This window comes from Cyanistes caeruleus, chromosome 2 (assembly GCF_971803275.1).
Source record: "Cyanistes caeruleus chromosome 2, bCyaCae1.hap1.1, whole genome shotgun sequence".
Lineage (NCBI taxonomy): Eukaryota > Metazoa > Chordata > Aves > Passeriformes > Paridae > Cyanistes > Cyanistes caeruleus.
This window is the reverse complement of record NC_141702.1, coordinates 19,930,709-19,953,702: the sequence shown is the minus strand read 5'-3', so window position 1 is coordinate 19,953,702 and position 22,994 is coordinate 19,930,709. Positions and strand designations below refer to the sequence as shown.

The 22,994-nt window shown below is 39.2% G+C and overlaps 2 protein-coding genes across 3 annotated transcripts in view; one reads left to right on the top strand and one right to left on the bottom strand.

Moving 5' to 3' along the window:
- SH3YL1 (SH3 and SYLF domain containing 1) overlaps positions 1-1,993 on the bottom strand; it is a gene marked incomplete at its 5' end in the record, with an annotated part of 46,827 nt that extends 44,834 nt beyond the window's left edge. The window contains one exon of the mRNA XM_086869220.1: positions 1,807-1,993. Within this exon, the coding sequence (XP_086725346.1) occupies positions 1,807-1,993 (187 nt within the window). The remainder of the gene's footprint in view (positions 1-1,806) is intronic.
- Positions 1,330-21,845, top strand: ACP1 (acid phosphatase 1). 2 transcript variants are annotated; one of them, XM_086875963.1, is made up of 7 exons: positions 1,330-1,815; positions 1,978-2,103; positions 12,434-12,507; positions 12,612-12,725; positions 17,448-17,509; positions 19,731-19,836; positions 20,722-21,845. In XM_086875963.1, the coding sequence occupies exons 2-7, from the start codon at positions 2,061-2,063 to the stop codon at positions 20,797-20,799; spliced, it is 477 nt and encodes a 158-aa protein (XP_086732089.1). In that variant the 5' UTR covers positions 1,330-1,815; positions 1,978-2,060; the 3' UTR covers positions 20,800-21,845. The 2 variants fall into 2 exon arrangements, with proteins under 2 accessions (XP_086732089.1, XP_086732090.1); XM_086875964.1 differs by lacking the exon at positions 12,612-12,725 and adding an exon at positions 12,781-12,894 and having other exon boundaries at positions 1,349-1,815.
- The last annotated feature ends 1,149 nt before the right edge of the window (positions 21,846-22,994 follow it).

Below are 22,994 nucleotides of genomic sequence, written 5' to 3'. Positions count from 1 at the left end.
AATCTTTGCCTAAACACCACTTTGTCAACTAGACCACAGCCTTAAGTGTCATGTCCAGCTGTTCCTCGAGCACCTTCAGGGATGGTGACTCCACCACCTCCTTGGGCAGCCTGTTCCTACGCTTGACAATCCCTTGAATTAAGAATGCGGGACAACACTTAAGATAACGATCCTCCCCAGTCCCCTCCCAAAGCCAGGGAAACATGAAAGACTGTCTCAAAATTACAGCTAGGCATGTGCTGACATGTGACATACACAGCTACAAACATCAGGTTTTATAGGAACGCCAGGATGGCTTTTCAAAGCATTTGCTTCTATATAGAGCCTCACCTTCCCCAACCCACAAACATTGGAACATGGGTGTAGGGAGGAAATCTGCTTCCAATATCAACACTGCAAGGGACTACACGTGACGGAGAGCAGGACTAAAGGTACTCTACACTGCTCAGTTATATAATATGGCAGAGCCACATGTGAGAATGCCACAACTGACTCATCTTGCCCTCCTTCACCAAGGCCATGTCTAACAAGCAAGCAGAGCCATGGCCCCTGACTGGCTCCACCACCTCACACTGTGAACTAGCCTGACAAGGGCAGGATGCTGCAGGCACCAAGGACAGAAACCACATTGCTGATCACCTAGCACTTCCACAATTCAAATAACCAGATAATTTTAAAAAATGTGGTCGTCCAATTGTATTTACAGAAGAAGTGGCATATGCAAGATATCATTTTGAGCTGCATAAAAGGAAATGCACAGTTTGTTTCATTCCACAGCAAATGTTATATAAGCTCTTCGGTTTTCATTTGCAAGTCACAGATCTGACACAAAATTAATAATCTGGCATTTTTCATTTAACCTCCAAAGTGCTGCATTTTGACCAGAAGACCAGCCAGGCAAGTCTTTAAAAAGCAGCAGAGGAATCCAGTCCTGGCCACACCCTGCCATGGTGGGGCTACCTCTGCTGGTGTTACAAAACCCAGCCAGGTACACAGATACAGTGTACAAGACAGCCCAGGAGAAAAAATAGAAATAAATTCATACAAACGTTAAAAATGTTATCTAACTAAATAAATTTAAGTAAAATAAAAAAACATACGAATATATATCTTTTACAATACATAATAGGTATATATTACCTGTCTATATTATACACAGGTATAAAATACGACTAAATAGAGCCAAAAACAGACACTCGAGCTGCCCTGGAAAGCGAAGCTCAATTTCACCTATAGCCTGAAGAGGCCAAAGCCGCATTCGACGCTGCTCAGATTTTTACGTGGAGGACGCAGCACATGCTGCGACCCCGGGCGAGAAGGAGCTGCGATGAGCCAGTGCACCCTGCCCGTGCTGTACGAGCGCGTTCGCTCTGCCCGCAGGGGTGCGAGGGCGGCTCCGTGCCCGCCGCGCCTGCCCCGCCGAGGAGCCCAGCTGGCCCTGCGGGATACCCACTCCTGCCCCGCCGAGGAGCCCACCTAGCTCCGTGGGATACCCACTCCTGCCCCGCCGAGGAGCCCACCTAGCTCCGTGGGATACCCACTCCTGCCCCGCCGAGGAGCCCACCTAGCTCCGTGGGATACCCACTCCTGCCCCGCCGAGGAGCACACCTAGCTCCGTGGGATACCCACTCCTGCCCCGCTGAGGAGCCCAGCTGGCCCCACGGGATCCTTACTGCTGCCCTCGCGGGATACTCACTCCTGCCCGGGTCGGGGCGCCCCCGCTCCCCCTCACTTCCTCTCCTCCTGCCGCCGCTGCCGCCGCAGCTTCACTGGGCGGCGCCGGGACGGCCCCGCCGAGCCACGCACCTGCCGCAGGTGAGGCGGGCGGGGCCGGAGCGATTGCGAAGCGCCCGCTCCCCTTCCCGCCAGCGGCTCTTCCGCGGCACCGGCACCGTCCGGTGCCATCCCGTCCCGTCCCCCCCTTCTCGCTGTCCCGGGCACGTCCCACACTTCGCTCCTTTCCCCCCCTCAAAACAGGCAAGGCCGAAGCCGCCTATAACAGCCAGTGCCGTAAAGCGAGGCGCGGGCGGCGCGACAGGCGCGAGGTCCTCGGAGCGAAGATGGCGGCGGGGGAGTCGAAGTCAGTGCTGTTCGTGTGCCTGGGTGAGCGGGACGAGGGATGGCTGCTGCCGCGCCGCTCCCGCTCTGCGCCCGCCGCTCCTCGGCCCGGGGCACCGGCGGGGCGGGTGCGGCGGGAGTGCGGTGAGGCGAGGACCGGGAGAAGTGCGGCAGGCCCGCCGCGGTGCCGCAGGCGTCCCGCCCTCGGACGGTTCCGCGAGTTTGCCTTGTCGGGGAGGGCCGGAGTAGTAGGCATGAAGGGAGGCAAAAGGCGGAATACACCTGCGCCTTTTCTGTGATAGGAACAATGGGGAAGGGTTTAACGTAGAGAGCGGCAGAGCTGGACAGGAACAGGTTGCGCCAGGGTGATCGTGGAGTCTCCCTCTGTAGACACGTTCCAAACCACCTGGGCGCGTTCTTGTGTAACCTGCTGTAGGTGACCCTGCCTCGACAGGGGAATTGGGCTAGATAATGTCCCGAGGTCCCTTCCAACCCTAACAATTCTGTGGTTCTGTGAAGTCAGTAGGAAATAGGGAAGGAAGTAAAATGACAGTGTTGACAAACGCGAAGGTTGTGTGGAGGGAATCGCAACACCTAAATAGGCATAAACTGGCTCTGACCAAAGGCTGCTGCTTGGGGCGGCACGGAGAGGTGGCTTTGAACAGCTTTCTGAGATGGATCGTGCAGTACTTGGCTTCTGGAACAGCGGGATGGGAACGGGGAGACTGCCTGCAGGCTTGCTGTTGGGAATACCTGACATGGAAAAGGGAGAGAAAACCACAATAAGAACCACTGAAGTTAATGTAAGAGCCACTGTAAAAAGAGGTAAAGAAGGGTAGGACTTTAAGTAAGAAAAAGAACTTGGGGGAGGAAGATCTGTTCTGATCTAATAATGAAATTCTTGATCTGGTATGAAAATGAGCGAAAAAAATAAGCCTTTTTTGAAAGGCTGCCAAGATGAAGAAATAGGAAACTTTCTGTTACTGATATTTTGTATGTTTAATATTGTCTTGCAAAGTCCCAGAAAACATAAGTGTAGATGAGATCTGAAATCTCCTGAATGCTTTTCTGGCGTTCAGGGCATTCAGTTACTGGTAAGCAAGATAATCACAACCAGCAAATAGCTAACCTGACTACATAGATTACAGATCCATGCCCTATTTTGTACATGCTTTCTCTAAGCTTCTGTTTTCTTCACAGCATAACAAGCTGGATGACTCTCTGCTCTGATCTAGGGGGGCTGTTATCATTATCTGCTTCCTAGTTCATATAATCTTACCTGTGTGCTATGGACCCTTGGCATTTTGCCAAGTTAGTTGCAAAACCATTAGTTAAGGTTTGGACTTTATCTGCTATTTTGTTGTTGTAATAGGAGACATGCAGATTAGTTGAATAGCAAAATAAGAATTTAGTTTGGTGAAATATGTTCTGATGTTTACCTTAGAGTAAAATCAACCCCAAATGATAATCCAGGGAAAACATCCTTTAGTAAGGGATTATCAGTTGCTGTGTGTTTAGAAGCTAATGGTCAATACGAATGTTTCTGTATAAAAACATCTTAATTAATATGATTCCTCCCTCCCAAACATAATATTCTAAAGACAGTTGTAATCACTATCCCTATGTGCTGAAGGGTGAGCCAGTGGGGAAGAAGACTCTCTTGGCTGAATAGGGAGTTCTGGCTGGAACTGAAGGAAGAAAGGAGAGATTATGACCTTTGTAAGAAGGGGCAAACAGCTCAGGAGGACTAAAGGATGTCATGAGGTTATGCAGGGAATAAAATGAGAAGGTCCAAAACCCAGCTAGGACTTAAAGTGCTTACTGCCATAAAAGACAAAAGAAAATATTTCTGTAGATACATCAGCAGCAAAAGGAGTGCTGAGTAGAATCTCCATCTTTATTGGATGCAGGAGGAAACAGTGACAAAGGATGAGGAAATTGCTGTGGTGTTTAGTGCTTTCTTTGCCCCAGTCTTCAACTGTAAGACCAGTTCATCTCTGTGTACCTGCTCCCTGAGCTAGAAAACAGGGATGCGGAGTATCACAGATTCATAGAATAAAATCACAGATTCACTAAGGTTGGAAAAGGCTTTGAAGATCATCAAGTCCAACCTTTGACCAAACACCAATCTGTCAACTAAACCATAGCACTAAGTGTCACATCCAGTTAGTTCTTGAGCACTTCAGGGACAAAGACTCCCCTCACCCTGCTGGGTAGTTCCTTTCAATTTCTAGCCACCTCTTCAGTGTAAAGTTTCCTCTTTTTGTCCAACCTGAACCTCCCCTGGTGCAGCTTGAGTCCATTTCCTCTTCTATTACGAGTGGCCTGGGAAAAGACTGACTCACACCTGTCTACTGTCTCAGGTATTGTAGAGAGCCATGAGGTCTCCCTGAGCCTCCTTACCTCCAGCTTAACTCCACCTCCCTCAGCTGCCTCTTACAGGACTTGTGTTCCAGATACTTCACCTACCTTAATAGCCTTCTCTGGACACACTCCAGCACCTCAATGTCTTGTAGTGAGAGGCCAGAACTAAATGTAAGATTCAAGGTGTGGCCTCTCCAGTACCAAGTGCTGCAGGACAATCACTGCCCTGGTCCTGCTGGCCACAGTATTGCTGATAACAGGCCAGGATGGCACTGGCCTGCTTGGACACCTGGGCACACTGCTGTCAGCTGGGTGCCAACCAGCATCTCCAGGTTCTTTTCTGCCAGGATGCTTTCCAGCCATGTTTCTTGCTGGACATGCTCCCTGAGCCAGTTTCAATCATTTACAGTTAGTCCTGGTCAGCTGGGGAGATCCTGGTTGACTGGAGGTTGGTAAATGTGACACTCACCTACAAGAAGGTTTGAAAGAATGGCCTGGGGAACTGCAGGCCTGCCAGCCTGATGTTGGTGCCAGGGAAGGTCACAGAGCAGGTCATGAGTGCCATCATGTGGCACAGGACAACCAGGGCATCAGGCCCAGCCGGGATGGGTTTAGTAAAGGCAGATCTTGCTTGAATGGCCTGATCTTCTGTGATCAGATCACCTGCTTAGTGGATGAGAAAACACGACAAGTTGTCTATTTGGACTTCATTATAACCTTTAACACCATTTCCCACAGCATTCTCCTGGAAAAGCTGGCTTCTTAGGGCTTGGGTGGGTGCACTGTATTCTGGGTAAAAAAGTAGATGTGTGGGCCCAAAGTTGTGAATGGATTTACACCCAGCTGATTAGATGGTCATGAGTAGTGGTTCCCCAGGGCTCAGTGTTGGGACCAGTTCTATTTAATATCTTAACCAGTAATCTGGACAAGGGGATTGAGGGCTGCTGTAGTCAGGTCACAGACAGCACTAAGTTCGGTGGGAGTATTGATCTGCTGGAGAGTAGAAAGACTCTGCAAAGGGAACTGGACAGGTTGGGTTGAATCCAACAATATGAGGTTCAGGAAGACCAAGTGCTGGGTCCTGCCTTGGATCATAGCAACCCCCTGCAGTGCTGCAGGCTGAGGGCAGAGTGGCTGGAAAACTGCCTGGTGGAAGAGGACAACTGAACATGAACCAATGTGCCCAGGTGGCCAAGCAGGCCAATGGTGTCCTGGCCTGAATCAGCAATAGTGTGGCCAGCAGGATCTCCTGCTGCGATCGTCCCCCTGTACTCAGCAGTGGTGAGGCTGCATCTCAAGTGTTGTGTCCAGTTCTGAGCCCCTCAATCAAGAAAGACATCAAAGTGCTGGAGGGTGTCCAGAGAAGGGCAGCAAAGCTGGTGAAGGATCTGGAGCACAAATCTGATGAGGGGTGACTATGGGAGCTGGTTAACAAGATGAGCGCAAACAGCCCTAAATTGCACCAGGGAAGGTTTAAATTGGGTATTGGGGAAAAATTTCATCACAAAGGGGTTGTCAAGCATTGGAAGGGGCTGCCCAGAGAAATAGTTGTGGCTCCATGGGTGTTTAACAGGTAGGTCAACATGATGCTTAAGGATATGGGTTAGTTGTGAACTTGGCAGTGCTGAGTTAACAGTTAAAAGTCCGCAGGGTTTTTCCCAGCCTAAACTATTCTGTGATTCTGTGAAACAATTCATATGTGTGGGTCTCTAGGCCCACAATGGTGATTTGCACTGTAATGAGGTTCTAATGCAGGAGCTCTTTTTAGTGTAACACAATAAAATAGTTGATACTAATTAATTATTAGGCTTAAATTCTGTAGGCAACTTGTTTTTTGTTCCTGCTTTAAGTTTTCTTATTTTTTTTTTGGTTATTCTTCAAGAGTGATACCTTTTTCGTCCTAAATTTTACTAGGAATAATAGCCGAGATTATTGCTGAAAAGAGTACTAAACAGATTTCTAGAACTGCATTTAACTGTAGTGTTCTTTGCTGCTTAATGTAGTGCATTAATTCTAAAGTTTGCCACCTCTAGTGAGAGCAGATTCCAGAAAGGACACTTCTTCATAAAAAACTACATTTCCTTTCTACATTGTTTTGAAAGAAACTTATTACTGAAATATCTGTTGATTGTGTTCTTTGTAATGAAATAAGCAGATAGTCATTACACAACAAAATACAATCTAGTTAATGTGCATGACTACATTAATGATAAGGGTTTCTCATCACTGAGAAATAATTGAAGTACCCAGGAACATATGTAATTACAGCATTTGAAAAGGCTCAAAAAATATTTTATTTTTCATTTAAGCAAAGAAATAATTAAAAGTGGAGGTGAATCAAAATGCAGTTTGCTCATTTTACACTTGCATAGCTCATGTAATTAATAGCTGAGCTCCAGAAATGGGCTTAATATGATGCTGTGTTATGTAAGTCTGCCTCTTTCTCTCTGATGACTTCTCCACTATAACACAACAAGCTGACTGGGCATCTTAGGCCGGGCACTGGCTTTCTGATCTCCAGAGATGGAGGAGCCATTGTAAGATAGGTGTACTGTTGAGCAGAGTTGGTTTGGCTAGGTGTTCAGAAGATTAATGCATGTTGTGAATCACTGAATACAAGTATTGTCCCCAGGGATCTAGACTGCATAAAATAATTTCTGAAATGGCAACTAACTTAGTGGGTATGAGGACATTAGATGACAGTTACAGAGAGCTTTAAGTTTCCTGGTTCAGTTTTCACAATTCATTGTATGCACTTAGATATTGCCAAATACTAGGATTCATGGGACAGAATGCTATTTATAGCTGCATAATGGGAAAGCAATAGGGTAAGACATCGAGGAACTCATGAAAAACAGTTACTGTAATAAGGATTCTTGGCAAATTGACAAACAGAAGTGATGTCCTTTTTGTTTTTTTATAAAGAAGAAAATATTAGATAAATGTAAGGAGAATTACCTTTCTTCTATGCAGTATTGGTAATAATAGCTGTAAGAATACAGTGTCTTATTTAATCTGTGTTTCAAAATTATGCAGAAGTACTAGAGTTGAAAGCATGGTTGTAAAAGTAATCTTGGAATTGAGAAAGATGATCTATGATTATAACATGCTAAGGGTCTGATTGTTGTGACAAGGTGCTTATGTGTTGAAAGTTTGTGTTTTTCTGATGAACCTTTAGGTTTATTAGAAAAGCATGATGTACCAGCAGTTGAATAATTCAGGATAATTATTCCTACTACAAGGAAAGATTTTTGAGCCATACGCACATACACAAATGCAAAGACCAGGGAATCTGAACTAAAATCTGTGCTTTGAATGGTTCCTCACAAAAGTGATTGAATGGTGAGTATTGACAAGATGGAAAGAACTAGGACTTGTGATGAAGTTCTGGCAGGAATTTGAGTACAGAATGGAATAAAGTGACTGGTCAGTTTCAAACACTTGAGAAGGGGACCTGATGAATGATGCAAATGATGCTGGGAAGCATGAAGTGACCATTCATGGAAACATAAGTTGAATAAAAATCAGGTTTTTGCATGTGAGAGGATGAAAACCAGTAAAACTTTCGTTACCAACAGAGAAAAGCGTTTGTTTGCGTTTGGGGAAGCTCTGAAAGAAGCAGGGAACAAGATACAAAACAAATTGAGAGAGTAAATAATTGTATCAGCATACTCAGAGATGGGCAGTGGAACTGAGCATGAAATGGATTCAAATTGTCTCTCCTGCCTGTTGAAGCAGAGCTTCTATTTCTGTGTGGGAGTGGGTCAAAGATTAGTGCAGAGACCAGAGTAAGAATTCAAAAAATTAGGTGTTGGCTTAGGTCACTGTCACTGGAGGCCTTGTGCTTGGAAAATGAATGAGAAAACATGACTTCTTAAAAGTGATTGACAAATGGTTCCAGTACTGATCCTGTGATTGAAATCTCTTGTCCTTGAATCATCGTATTTGGAGATGTTTGTACGATTAATCTCAGTAGGTGGACACTAGGTACCTTGGGCACTAGTTTTCTTCGATTGAAAATGTCACTACAACTCAAAGAACTTGATATGTAAAAAAATGAAGGGGGAAGATGGAGATTTTGAGAACTTGAATACTGCTATCTTCTACATAAAGCCAGCATGATCAGATCAGCTGGAAATACAGCAGAGGAAAGAAATCCCAGAGGATAGGTAGTAAAGATAATGTATAGAGAAGATTTAAGAAAAAGAATGGTTGAAGTTCAAGGTGGAAGATAATTGTGAAGTTTTCCCATTCACTCTCCAGTTATGGCTGTCAGTCCATAACTTAGGAAATACTGTACATATGTGAGGAACCTCAGCAAAGCCTGGAAAGACCAATGTGAGATGTAAAACTGTATCTGAAATGGATAGAAATTAGTGAGAAAGTGTCTGAAAAACAAGGATTAAGTTTGCATATGTTAGTGGGATAAGATAGGGCTTTACATCAATCTTGAGATGAATGATAACAGTTGCAAGGAGTAGAATGGGTAAAAGTTGTTTAGAATGAAAATAATACTGAAGAGTGTGTGGGGAAAAGAGCTTCTGTTAAGTCAGTTCTGTGATTCTGTCCATAGTTCCCAAGAATAGATTTGAATTCTGATTGAAGTTCCCTAATAGTGTTAATACCTCTGCTAATATCTGGAATGTGTCATCAGGAAAGACATTAATTTTTAAGTCACAAACTGGGTTAAGTGTTGGTTTCAAAAATGATACAACTGAAGTTTCTAGTTACTGCTAGAATTGGTAGTTAATATGCTTCATCAAGGGTGATCATGGTGCTGTTCATTATGGTATATGATATCATTAAAGATTATAGGATTTATTTTAAGAAGTGAACAAGCTGTAGAATAGTGAAAATTTGAAACAAGTTCCATGTAAAGCAGAAGATTAAACAAATGGAAAAAGCCATGAGGAATTTATTTCAAAACCACCATTTTGAAATTCTGGGAGCTAGTTAATGAATTACTAGGTTCAAGAATATTAATCACTGTTTATTACTGAAATGTTGAGTGTCATAATGAAAGTTTCTGTTCATGCACAGTTGTGTGGGATCATTCATACAGATAAAAAATTTTGTTCAGGAAGAAATGGATGGCCTCAACAGCTGGTGTAATGGAAACAGAATGTAATAGTTTAGAAAAAATACTTAAAGATCACCTGTTTGAAGTAATGAGAAAGAGAAGGAATGGACAAATTAGGAGTAGGGTGTTTATAATCATAAATTAATACTTGTGAATGAGTCAGAGGTGATTGTAGAAGTTCTCAGGTTATTTTCAAAAACACTAATTACCTATTACACTTTTTTTTAAAAAAAAAACACATTGGAACAAACATTTTCTGTAGTGTAATCTGTCATTTTGTTTGTCAGTATTCAAGAAAAGTAAATTCAAATTAGATGTGCAAATCTGACTTAACTGGAGTGATTAGATAAGGTCAGTTAATTTCATGAGGAGATTGAGAGCTTGGTTTGTTTAGTTTAGTGCAGCTCTGCTTGGCAAGGGTTCTGTATCTGTTGAAGGAAACATAGAGACTGGTGTAAACCAAGATCAGATGAGCAGAGACTTCCAGGAATAAATACTAAAGTGAAACTGGAAGGTCTTATGCTACTACAGGGAATTAGTATCTGGAATAGCCTTTTAAGATAGATGATGCTTTTTCAATGGAGCTTGATGTGTTTGTAAGAGGAGCAATGCTGTATAGGCTTGCAGTATCGAGTAATTGAATTCCTTGATATGAAGGTTATTTTCTGTCTTGTGCTATATGTTACCGTGTTTTGAAATTGTATTGTTTAATGCTTAACTCACTCAAAAACTGTCATTATTTTTTTACTTCATTACCATATTTTAAAAATTTTTATAATTAATAGTCCTTATTTTCTCACTTAACCACATAGGGAGCCCCAAAATCTTCCTGCTTTATTTTTCTTCCAAGACTGATTTCATTTCTGTGCATGAAATAAATTCAGACAATGTAATTAGTATGTTTTCTCCTGGAAGATCTACTGACATCAGAACTCAGTGTTTTGGCAAGATCAGTTTTTCAATGGTTAGCCTATTCCTATTGCCATTTAGTTGATTTGATGTTCTTTAAATCTTTGACAGTCAATTTGTGTTGCTTCAGACCCTCGCTTCCCTCTTTGTGATTTTTATAGTTGACGTGTGACAGCAAGTTATGAAATGCCCAGGTCATGGCAGCTTCTCTCTTTAGCAGTGAAGAATCTACCTTGGTGTTTTGTTTGAAAATGAAATTAAGTGCTTCATGTGAAAATTTCTTTTTGCTGATGGAAATTTAGCTTTGTTCATTGGCATTTTTTTCTTTTTACAGTTTGAGATTTGGAAAGAAATTAATCAATAGTAGGAGAGTGATTTATTTAAAGGTACAGAGATGAGTTTTCCCATATCTGGTATTTTATACATACCTGCTCAGAGACGAGCAAAGTTACACTTTTTGTTTGATGGGAAACTGAAGATTTATGTGTATACAAGAGTTACTGTCACCTGTATGACATCAAATATTATGAATATCCATCTAGTTACTGAAAAATTCTGAAGGATGAAAAGGTAGAAAGAGCTGAAGTAATAGTTGAATAGGCCTTTTCTCTTTGTTGACACACTTTATTCTTTTCAAATATGAATTTCTGCATGCATTTTTAAGAGGTCAGCCATAAATTGTTACGGTTGTAAGTACAGTTTCAGAACAAATATGCTGTAGATCCATTATTTTTAATAGGGCTGTAATGCATTGTTGGAATAGGTTCTGTTTGAAAATAAGGTCAGATCAAATGACAAGGCCAGTTGGAGACCACTGGAAGGGGAGATTTGTTTATGTGTTTGTATAAATATCTTAACTGTTTGTTGGCTGATTGACAGCACTTAAGCTTTGCCATGTGTTAGGTTTTGTTCCTAATCCTTTGTATTTTTGGCAGAAATGTTTGGATTTCTTTTTTTTCCTGTGATGTTTTTAGAGCTTGTGTAATTGAATTCAATTTTGGGTGGTTAGAATTGGTTTCTGGATGATGCTTTTGATGAAGACTCAGTTTGACCTGTCGTGACTTGACTTCAGTAACCAAGAGCATTTTTACTAGAGGTTGTTCAGCCATTTCACTGCATTTTCACAATGCTGGCAGCTGTGTTTTGGACTTTTTCAAGACACTGGTGGATAGTATAGAATCCCAGAATTATTTGGGTGGGAGGGGACTATCAGCTAGATCATCTCATCCAGTTGCAATGTCCTGCCATAAACAGAGATGCCTTCCATTAGACCAGGTTGCTCAAAGCCCCATCCAGCATGGTCTTGAACATTTCCAGGGATGGAACACCTCAATTTCTCTGGGCAGCCTGTTTCACTGTCTCACTGCCCTCACCGCAAAAAAGAAATTCTTGTTTATGTCCACTACAAGTGTTCTCCATTTCTATTTAAAACTGTTGTCCCTTGTCCTATCACTACAGCCCCCTTTATATATAGAAAGGTTGCAGTAAGATCTGAACTCCACAGTGCTTTTCTTCTTCAGACTGCACAGCCTCAGTTCTCATTCAGAGGTGCTCAGCCCTCTGATTATCTTTGTGACCCTCTTGGATCCACTCCGGCAGCTCCATGTCTTTCTTGTGCTGGGTACCCCAGAACTGGATGCATTAGTCCAGGAGGGGTCTCATGAGAGCTGAGTAGAGGGGCAGAATCCCCTCCCTTGACCTGCTAGCCATGCTGCTTGTGATACAGCCAAGGATATGATTGGCTTTCTGGGCTGCAGGTGCTCTCTGCTGGCTCATATCCAACTTTTTACCCACCAGTGTACCCAAGTCCTCCACTGGGTTCCTCTGAATCCCTTCATGCCACAGTACTGAAATTGGAGACTGCCCCAACCCAGGCACAGGACTCTGGGTTCTCTCATACACAGTTTGCATTCTGTCTGAGTAAATAAAAATCTTTAATTTGATCTGGGCTGAAAAATCCACAGAATTACTTGGTTTTTGTTTTCAATAGTTTGAAACTTCATTTGAATCTCATTTCCGTAGGAAACATCTGTCGCTCTCCAATAGCTGAAGCAGTTTTCAGAAAACTCGTAACTGATGAGAAGCTTGAACATAAGGTAAGCTATTTATTTCTGTTCCAAGAAATAAGTTACAACTCTCATAGCTAGTCAGAAATAAAAGCAGTGAGGAAACATAAAAATATGAATTTGTTTTTCTGTAGTGGAGGATAGACAGTGCAGCAACATCTACCTATGAAATAGGAAGCCCTCCTGACTATCGAGGACAGAATTGCATGAAGAAGCATGGCATTACCATGAACCATATTGCCAGGCAGGTACTGTACCTTAATTTTCTTAAAATCTTTGTATGTATTTGTTCTGTTGTTACAGTGGAGGACAGACAGTGCCGCTGTTTCAGACTGGAACGTGGGGCGCTTCCCAGATTCAAGGGCTTTAAGTTGTCTAAGAAATCATGGCATTGAGACAGCACATAAAGCACGACAGGTAGAAGAGAGTGTATTTTCTTCCTTATTCATACCCATGCCCTCACCATTGCAATCACAGAAGTCATTTTACCAATGCATGGTTAAGCATCAATTAGTAAATACTTTGTGCAGTTTTTAATGGACTCCAAAGTGGCTTAACTCTTCTAGTTGAGCTTAATGAGTTTTTTGTTATATAGGTTGAAAGTACAGGTGGAATTGAACCAGTTTCTGCTTTATAGAGAATTCCTGCCTCCAAATGTTTAGTATTTTGAGCATTTTTAAAATACTTCTTAAAAATGGACTTACTCTAGTAATCTGTGATGCATCCTTCAGCAAGGAATTGTATATTTATTTAGCCTGGCTAGCTCAGTTGGTAGAGCATGAGACTCTTAATCTCAGGGTCATGGATCCAAGCCAAGCTACACCACATGAAAAGGACTTTTTTTCTGGATTTGCCATTTCATCGAACAGTGAGAGGTTTTATTGTATAATATTATTCAATTTCTGTTAAATAAGCAGTTTTTTTCCACTTGTCTCCAAGGAAATCTCTTCCCGAACCAGCTGGGGTTAGGGACCTCTTGAACTTGATTTTCTGGGGTGACCCCGTTTGGAGGTTCTCTCCCAAATTTTCCCTAAACCAGGACACAGGTCCAAAAAAAAGTAGAATACCTCTTCATCCATCAGAAAAAGCTTCTGCATTTGCATGTAGATCTTTTAAAAATATCAAGAGTGCTAAATTAGAATGAAAGCACTCAAACCCGAGATTAGTAGCACAGTTGGTGGTAACTTCAGAAGAAAACATACCCTTGAAGCATTCTTAAGTCAAAGGCAGGTTTGCCACTTAGTGAAATCCTCTAAGTTTAGGCAAAATTCATATCTGTTTTCATTAACAAAAGAACATGTATTTCCACACTGCATTCCAAAGAGATTGGAAGTAAATGTGTCTGCATCTATTTAAATCATTCAGACACTCATATAAATGCACATAATTTACTTCAGTTAACTATTCTCTGGATACAAGATACTCCTTTAGGGCATGACCTTTACTTAGTTTGAGTTTACACCACTGGTTTTTGTATTGACTAAAAGATCAAGTGGTCTTGTTATTATCTTACATTTCTGTTCCCTTCAGAATTTTTCTAGACCTCACTGAGGTCATATTTACTTTCTTCACTTTTCAAAGACTACATGTTTAGTTTTTTGACTTTCAAAAATAAATTCTCTCAATTAGTCAATTGCCCTCTTCTGACCTCTCCTGATGTTAATCTCTGTTTATATGAAACAGAATTAAGCACAGCACCATTTCATATTTTTCAATAATTTACTATTAGAATAATACCGGAAAAAGTCTGTTGTGATCTTTTCCTGTTACAGTGCCTGGATTTACTTTTTAGCAGTGCTTACAAACATCATTTTTTGTCAATATACAAGCTAAATGGTACTGAAATTAGTCAGTGTTTCAGTTACTACATAGTAGTGTGACATGTTTGTCTTCTTAGAAGATACAACTTGGAAACTTGGGAACTGTTCTTCTAGGTATTCCTAGAGTGGTTTATGAGCAATTAAATTAAAGCAAAGGACTGTAACCAAGTTTCTGTCTTGAAACAAATCTTTGTATCTTTCTTTGATCTAAATTTTTCTTTGAGAGAGAAGGAATGAAAAGACATTCATTTACACATTCTAGCAAATGAAGAGACTTTCCATTTAGAAAACCTTAAAATGTTACATATACAAGGAGAGAAAATTAAAGAACGAGACATTTTTTATGTTAACAATGATGTCAACAATGTAATTCCAAATTTATTTTTTTCCTAAACTTCTGTCAAATGGTCTCTGCAGATTCTCTGAACCTGCAGACTTGATATGGTCTTGTGGTACTTCTGAAAAAAGGGTACTTGACAGTGTAGAACAGGACTTCAGAGTGGTCAGGTTAGTACAAGTGGAAGTGTATTTGTTTCACTATTAGAGATGAACTTAAGGATAGAATTTTGTTTGACACTTGTTTCAGAACAGATTAAGGAAGATTTAATACAGAAGCTGCAGAAATAGAGGGTAAAGATTTATCTTCTTTTGCCTTCGAAGTACTGTCATAAGTTAAGTACCTTCTACAATTATCCTTTTCAGTCCTGTACAAAACTCTTACCTACCCAGTGGAAGGCACCTTTTCTCATGTAATTTTTTTCATAATTATGATAATCACTGATTTTAGTTTTTTTTTTAATTCAGCACTACAAGAATGGATTATGTAAAAGAGAGTATTGAAATGGTTGTGTCCTACCATCATACACAGTGATATTCTAAGTTAAAAGTGAATTATAAAAATAAATGTATATATTTATGCATAAAATAAAGTTGTTATCATTTTAGTTAATGGCAGGTTGCTGTATGAAATTCTCTCAGCTCTTTTTCTTCATGCACAAACCAGAGAGGTTTTAATTATTTTCACTTTTATTCATACTGAGGCAAAAATTGATTTTGGTATGACTCATACCGTGCATTTGCCTTAAATATGAAATTGAGATTAGAAGAAGGTTGTATTGAACACTTTTTCACAACTGGATAAATTTGAGAATTACTCTGTGTATTTCAGACACAGAAAATAAGATTTCCCTTCTGTAAATAAAGGGAAATGTTTCACTAATAATTTATTAATTGTTACATGCATTTTTTAAATGTAAAGTTATTGTTATCTGTGTAGTTTCATCTAAAGATGACTACTTGAACTCTCCACTACACTTCTCAAAATGTACCTAAATTTTTACATCCTCAATTTTATCTGCCAAAGTACTAGTTTTAGTAGTTTTGAGGCGTACCTTCAGTTCACTGCAGTTTGCTCAATTAAAGGTTTGGTTTTTTTTCCTCTTAATCTGACTCTGTGTTAGGGCTTAAAAGCACAAGCCAAATGGTAGCCTTGGTTTTAGGGCTGTATTGATCATAGGGTAATAATGGTCACATTGTCAAGTGTTCCTAGTTCATGCTTCCATTTGTCTGTACAACAAAGAGATCTGCGCCCTTGTATTTTCACAGGGGCAAGTGTTCAGCTGTGTAGAGCATTCAGAAGCAGCTTGTAAAAGTCCTGATTAGATTTGCCAGGAAAACAGAGCTATTTCCACTGCAAAAATATTTTCATAGGTCAGAGGCACTGCATGAATACAGCAAATATTTTTACAGTGAAAATAAACAAGTCTGCATTAGTTTTCATCATTAACCCTTAATTTTCTCATGCACTCCTGACATACATCACCTCTTAAGTTCTCTTTATGTGTAATGCTTCATTTATGGCTTTATTCTGATGGTTATTTATGTCTGTCTTTTCTTACTCACTGTTATGGGAGCTTAATCAGTACCTGTTTGCTGTTTGCACAGAAAAAAATAGCGGCTCTTTTGCTATCTAAACCTTTTTTTTTTTTAATACATAAATATTTTTTACAAGTTAAAACTCTGACTTACAGGATAATGTGCTTTGCCTTTTGGCTGTTTACTTGCTTACCCACTTCTCTAGCCCATCCTTTGTAGGGATGCCTGCCAGAAAAACCTGTTCAGAATGACCTTCCCAAGTTTCTTGGTTATGATGCTTCACACAGGACTATGCATGAAATGCAGTCTTAATCATTTAGATTAAGATTTAAAGATTTTCCATTTCTTCATCCTCATTATGGACACCTGGTTCAGATATCTTATACCAGCATTGTGGGCATGGTCTGGGAAGATTTTACCCTAAACAAAGTCTTAAATGTAAACTGAAATAAAATGACAACTGGCAAACATCTGTAGCCACCCGTATAACAAGAAGATGACATTAGTATTTAAGTCGTTGGTTTATCTGCTGTGTTTGCCTACATGACTGTGAACTCAGATCTCTGAATTTAATTGTTATTCATGTTTAGGAGTCAATAAATTACAAGAAAGAAAAAGAACAGATGATATGACGGTAGGAGAATGTCAAATAAATTCTGGACTTTGCACATCGTGCTACAAATTTTGTGATTTACATGGTCTAAAATACTGTGGATTCATTGTTTTTTAAGAGGTTGTAACTCATACCATCATACTTCAGCTTTAAGTTTCACTTGGAATCTTTTCTTGTGCAGCAGCAGATTTCTAGATTGGAAGTATTGCAATTGATTCCAGGTTACCTACGTTTTTGTTCTGCTATCAAGAAAGTAATTTTTCTATTTTTAACCATTTTTATTGCATGGTTCCCGTGATTGGAAATTGCTTTACTTCTAGTAGTTGAAAAGTTCTGGAAATGTTGCTTTTAATGGTGTTCTAAGTTGATGCATGAAATGTAAAAGAAAAAAAATATAAAAGGTTGCTTAAATAGCTGACTTGAGGGGTGTTTTGGTTTCTTTTTATTTGTGTGTGGAATTCTTGCAGAAATAAATAAATAAATAATCATGGTAGAGTACATTTAAAATGTTGTAAGTTACTGTAAAAATTGATGAAGGTGCAGTTCTTTCTACCTGTGTCTTTTTTAATAAATTAGAGCTACAGAATTTGAAAACACTTTTTTTTTCCCTTTTTATTAATCAAATTCAGTTTGTAGGCTAAAGCACCTGTTTTTACTTCTAGATTACTAAAGAGGATTTCCAGACCTTTGATCATATACTTTGTATGGATGAGAGCAATCTAAGGTAATGTATGAAGAAATGGAACAAATTCATATGGATTACTTGGAGTGATGTCTCATAAGTCACTTTGAAGACAGATGTCACATTTTACTGCTTGTGTTGGGGTTTCTTTGTTTGGGGTTTTTTGTTGTGTTTTTTTTTTTTTTTTTTACATGTGTGTGAATGATGTGCTAATGAATGGATTCTTCACTTCTAATAAGTTTAATGAGCCAGAACTCAATGGTTTATTTGTGTGATATGTGCCTCTCAAGGATTAAGGACATGGAAATTTAGTTACTTTGTGCTATATACAGCTGATGCCTGTATAATTAAGAATGAGGATGTACTTACTGTCTTGATTGAAGTGATCAGTTTTTCTAATTGCATGGCAGTTAAAAGACAAACTGAGAACTTGGAAGGGATTAAATATGGTGCGGGTTTTTTTTACTTTTTTTATAGAAAGAGAGGGAACTCTGAAATAAGCAAGGTTGTTAGCTTGGGGAAGTGTTGCTTTATTGTTAGCTCTGCTCTAGTTAAGCATACTTTAAAAAGATCTGGTTAAGTAGTTGCCTAGTGTAAAAATTTGGATACCATTAGCAAAATTTCTACTCAATTTCATATGTATTGAGGATTAAGGAGCTGAATTTAATAAACTACAAGTGTCAAAGTGCTTGTGAGGCCTATTAAGTTAGTTGAAAAAAGCCCAAACCAAACCACCACAACCAACAGCAAAACCTAAATAAGGACCCTATTAGTAGCACATAAAGTCTTCTAGAAACAGTGCCACTTAAGTGAAATAAGTATAGTTTTGTTGAATTTTCTATAATGTCTTGAATAACCTCTCTTCCACAGTCTTCATGAATGAAGGGTATGTAACACTTAGCTTGATTGCAGTGTCTCAGTCAATGACGTGACAAGGCTTCCTCCTATTTTCACTTGAATTCTTAAACAGAAATTTGAATTAACAATTTATATGATAGGAGCTCTAGAGCAGAAAAAACATCAGAACTATAACAGGGATATTGCTGTTGCTGTGCTGAAGTTTTGCCTTTAGCTTGCACCGAGTTCAACCATTTTGCCTAGGAATGCTAATTTGTAGCTCTAGGAGGGCAAGCTGATTCCAGGTGTTGATGGAATGCCTGTCATATCGGAAAAGGAACGTTTGGGACATGCCTTGTCTTTAGTACCAGAGCCATCTGACGCTCTCCTGTTCATTAAGTGGTATGCCAAAAGCCTTTAAGGAGATGGTCTGACATTTTTTTAATAATAAAAGGCTGGAGAATTTATTGAAAAATCTGTAAATTCAAGCAATAACTTGATAGAGGATCTCTGATTTTTCTTCAAGCAAAACCACTACTGTGCCCTCACTGCTATTTCTAAACTATCTGAAATTAATTTCTTAATCAGAATTAATAATTAGAATTTCATTTCTTTAAACCGATATGGTTATGACTAAGTATTCACAAGGAGTTTCTTTGCCTTTTTAAATGGTGAGTAAAATGGTGATTTAGTATGGAGATGTGTAATACTAAAATAATTTAGTAGGTTCTGGGAGTTCATTGTGAAAATGATAGTGCTGAGCTGCCTTTAATCTGAAAATGATGAGATGTACATTTTAAGTGCCTTTGGGATAACAAATGACCATTTTTAATCAAGTAGGGAAAATATGATCTCAAAACCAAAATGTTTTATCAATGACAGGCAATGTAGAAGGAAGAGGATGTGACAGCAGGAGAAATGCTACAGTATATCAGAAGGAAAACAGGTGTAGCTCACTGATTTACCATTTTCTATTAATGAATATAATAGGATTTCACATGAGCTAGAGCATACCAATCTAAAACAGTGGCTTTGAGCAAATAGGATAATCTTACTTGTACTTCTGGAAAACTAACTGGCTAATTTCTGTTGTTTTTTGTTCAATACAAGCTAAGGGTGAGTGTTGAAAGTACTAATGATTGATTTGAGGAAGGACTTGATGAACTTTGTTACAAAGTTTTTTTAAGCTATGGGTCAAGTGCCTGATTGGTTGTTTATGCTCTGAATTCGGTTTGTCTTACATACTCAATTAAAAAAGACCCATAACAAGAAAAACAAAAACAAGGAGCAGCATTAAGTCCAGAGGTTTAATGGAGTCCAGACGTGTTATTTGCCTGTGTTGTCTAAAAATGGTCATGAACATCTCATACTGATGCCAAAGTTCTGAAGGAAAATTCAGGGGAAAAAATTATTTTCTCTTTTACAGAGATTTGAACAGGAAAAGCAACCAAGTTAAAGACTGCAAGGCCAAAATTGAGCTACTTGGAACGTACGATCCACAGAAACAGCTTATTATTGAAGATCCGTACTATGTATGTGTAAGAAATTCTTTGGGTGGCTTGATTAAAAATTGTGTGTGTGTAGTATATAATCTTCCCAGATCCCACAGTTGGCATGTGATACATAATCTGATAATACACAAAGTGAAGTGTAAACTTTTTTTTTAATGACTTAAGAAAACTATATATTCCTGGGATAGGAAAGAAAAATGTTATTATGCTTATAACAGTTAAATAAATTTAAATAATGCAGTGCACCTATATTTTCAATACTGAGTGAAACCCTGTTTCATCAGCCTCCTTCCAAAGTGGATGTGATCAGGAAAGTTAGAGACAAAGCCATTGATACAGGTGGTAAAAAAAGTTGGATAATACCAGGCAAGAGCAAACAATTAAACTAATGTTCTTCAGTTTAGGAAGCAGAAGTGGATAAAGATGCAGTAGGGTTCTACAAAACGTTGATATCATGAGGAAAGCTGAATAAGGAATTGGTATTCATTACCCAGGAAGTAGAGAATATGAAATAGTATTAGTGGGAAGCAGGTTCAGAACAAAAAGGGGCTTATTTTGGGTTTTTATTTCCACACTTGACTAAACCGTGAAACTCAACATGAGAGGTTAGTGTGAACATAAAAAAGGAAAATACTTAAAAGGCTCAAAAGTGAGTGGAAGAAATACGTGAAGGAAAGTCGTGCAGGACTGTTGAATACAAAGACACAGAGTTTATCTGGGGAAATTCCTGAGCTCAAATTAGAGAGAATATGCCAAAGCTATCATCAAGTATTTGCACTGTTTTAATTTTTTTTCTAATGTCTGTTGTTTGCCATTACTGACAGTGGAGAAACCAGTCTGCAATTTGTATTTGCTCTTCAGCCAGTATTGTTATTCTTACAGTCTTTTTCCTCTCTTCTTTTCTAGGGGAACGAAAAGGACTTTGAAACTGTTTACGAGCAATGTCTTAGATGCTGTAAAGCATTTTTGGAGAAGTATCATTAATGCTTCATCGTATAATTTCTAAAAGAAAATAATTAGCTTCTCCTGAAATATGTAAAGTTTACTTGATTGATGTATTTAAATTGTAAAATTATGCCACTACATTCAATACTTAGTTTAATTTTATATTTTAGTTGTTTGGTTATCTAATGAAAAAATATAGAACAGTTTTAATTGGATTCTATGATCAACCATTTTGTCACACATCAATGTAATTATAAAGTATATAATTCAGGATAAATTTATCTGTAAACACTTCCGGTGCTTTCTCACAAGCACTGCAAAAGTAACACCTTGCTTCTTTATATGTAGTGCTAACTGAACTGAGGTCTTGTCATTCCATCCTCAGTGAGTTGATTTCAGTCAACTTTAAATAGTAGTCTGTGAGATAATAATTGATCTGTAACTTAGATGTGTCATCCCAGTGTCATTAGGCAGCCTTTGGATGGAAGCTGTTCCATGTGGAGTCTGCTAGACTAAAAGATCTGCTGCTTGATAGAACTGGCTGAGTCTTCCTTTGATCCTCTGGTCACTTCCTAGCACACTGACACAAGCACATGTAACACAGCATTTATTTTGAGGAGAAAACATGCCAGCTTAAAAGCTGAAATGTGAAATTTTGTATCTCACAGTATTAAAATACTGGTCCATGCAAACAATGGATGAGAAATTTGCTGTAATTCCAGTTCCTACATGAGGGTCAGACAATAATTCTAGATTTACTCAAGAGAATGTACAGCCTGTCAGAAGTGTTCTTTGAGAGCATAGTTCAGTGTAAAAGACAGTCCATGTGTAACACAGTACTAAGTTAGCAGCAGGCCAGTAAGTAGACAGTTTTGCTCTTGGGCAAAATTTGAATGCTTTGTAAGAGTCTATGCCTGCTTTTGTGAACATCAAGCTTCCTGTCTGCCTTAGACGTGTAAATGTACTGAGATCAATAATATAAGCAATGCCATGATGATTTTCCTGTTTTGAATATTCTCAGCATTGGTATGAATTAGCATTACCACATTATCTGTAAAACTGGACCTATAAAATTTGTTTTCTTATTTGGCCTTGCTTTTGTCTCTTGCTGCCATCCAAACTTGTAGTCTCTGTACTTGTCACCTGCTCAGCCTTCCAGGAGAGATGGATTTCAGCAGAAGATCCTGTTATTCTTGGGGAGGTTGGAATCCTCAACATCTAAACATCTAATGTTGAGAACATGATTGTTTGTTCTTTGCCATTCATGGTTATGTAGGAATTACATATTGTAGTTTTCTCCATATTAATGCTAAGATTGAAAGGTCTTAAATCTTTATCTTTGAGCTTCTGGGGTAACAAAGAAATAAGAGAATATCATTGTTTACCTTCACTAGGCTTAGGAATCTTCCTGTAAAGTGATACTAAGTCAAAACTCATGTTAAATTCAGTTCACATTTTAAAAGTTTCAACCTTGAGACAGATCTTCAGCAAACAATCTAGTGACATAATAATTCACCACCTCTACTTGGAGGAATAAGCTGGTTGATTTATTTTTATAATTAATAATTTTTTTGTGGAAGAGGGGAAGGAGCACTATAGTATTTTATACAAATTTGTAGAAGCCTAGAATGTAGAAGAGGGATTGCCTTCGGGAAGGACAGTTGCACAGAACCATTATTTGTGTTCAAAGAGAAACAGTGAACAGCATTAAGATACAAATCGTGTATCATACAGATGACTAAGCGCTCACACATCCAAAATACCACTCATGAAAAATGTAATTTTTGAATGAAAAAATACAGAACTGACTCCTGTTTCTCCCTCCCCACCCCCACAGCTTGTTATATTTTAAGTGGTACAGTTAAGTCTAAGAGAAAAGCCAGCTATAGTATAGGTGTGTTTTCTGTCAGAGCATGCTGATTTCTGCTAAAACTAGAGAAAACTAATAGGGGATTATTTATATTAATTGATTAAAACCTTAAATAAGTTGCTATTTCCCTTTTACAATGAGATTTTCTAGATTATTATGTTTAGCCAGATTTCAGGTATCCTACTAGAAAAAGAAAGCTTCACAGTATTTTAAACTCCCATGTTAAATATTAGCTTGTGGTCTGGTCAGTGGAACAACAGTGGAGCACAGAGTCCCACCCATGCTTACTGTAGACAAGCGGCTTTAGTGGATCCTGTAGAAGCTGATTCCTTTACAACCAGGTTTTCTTCAGGCATGTATTACA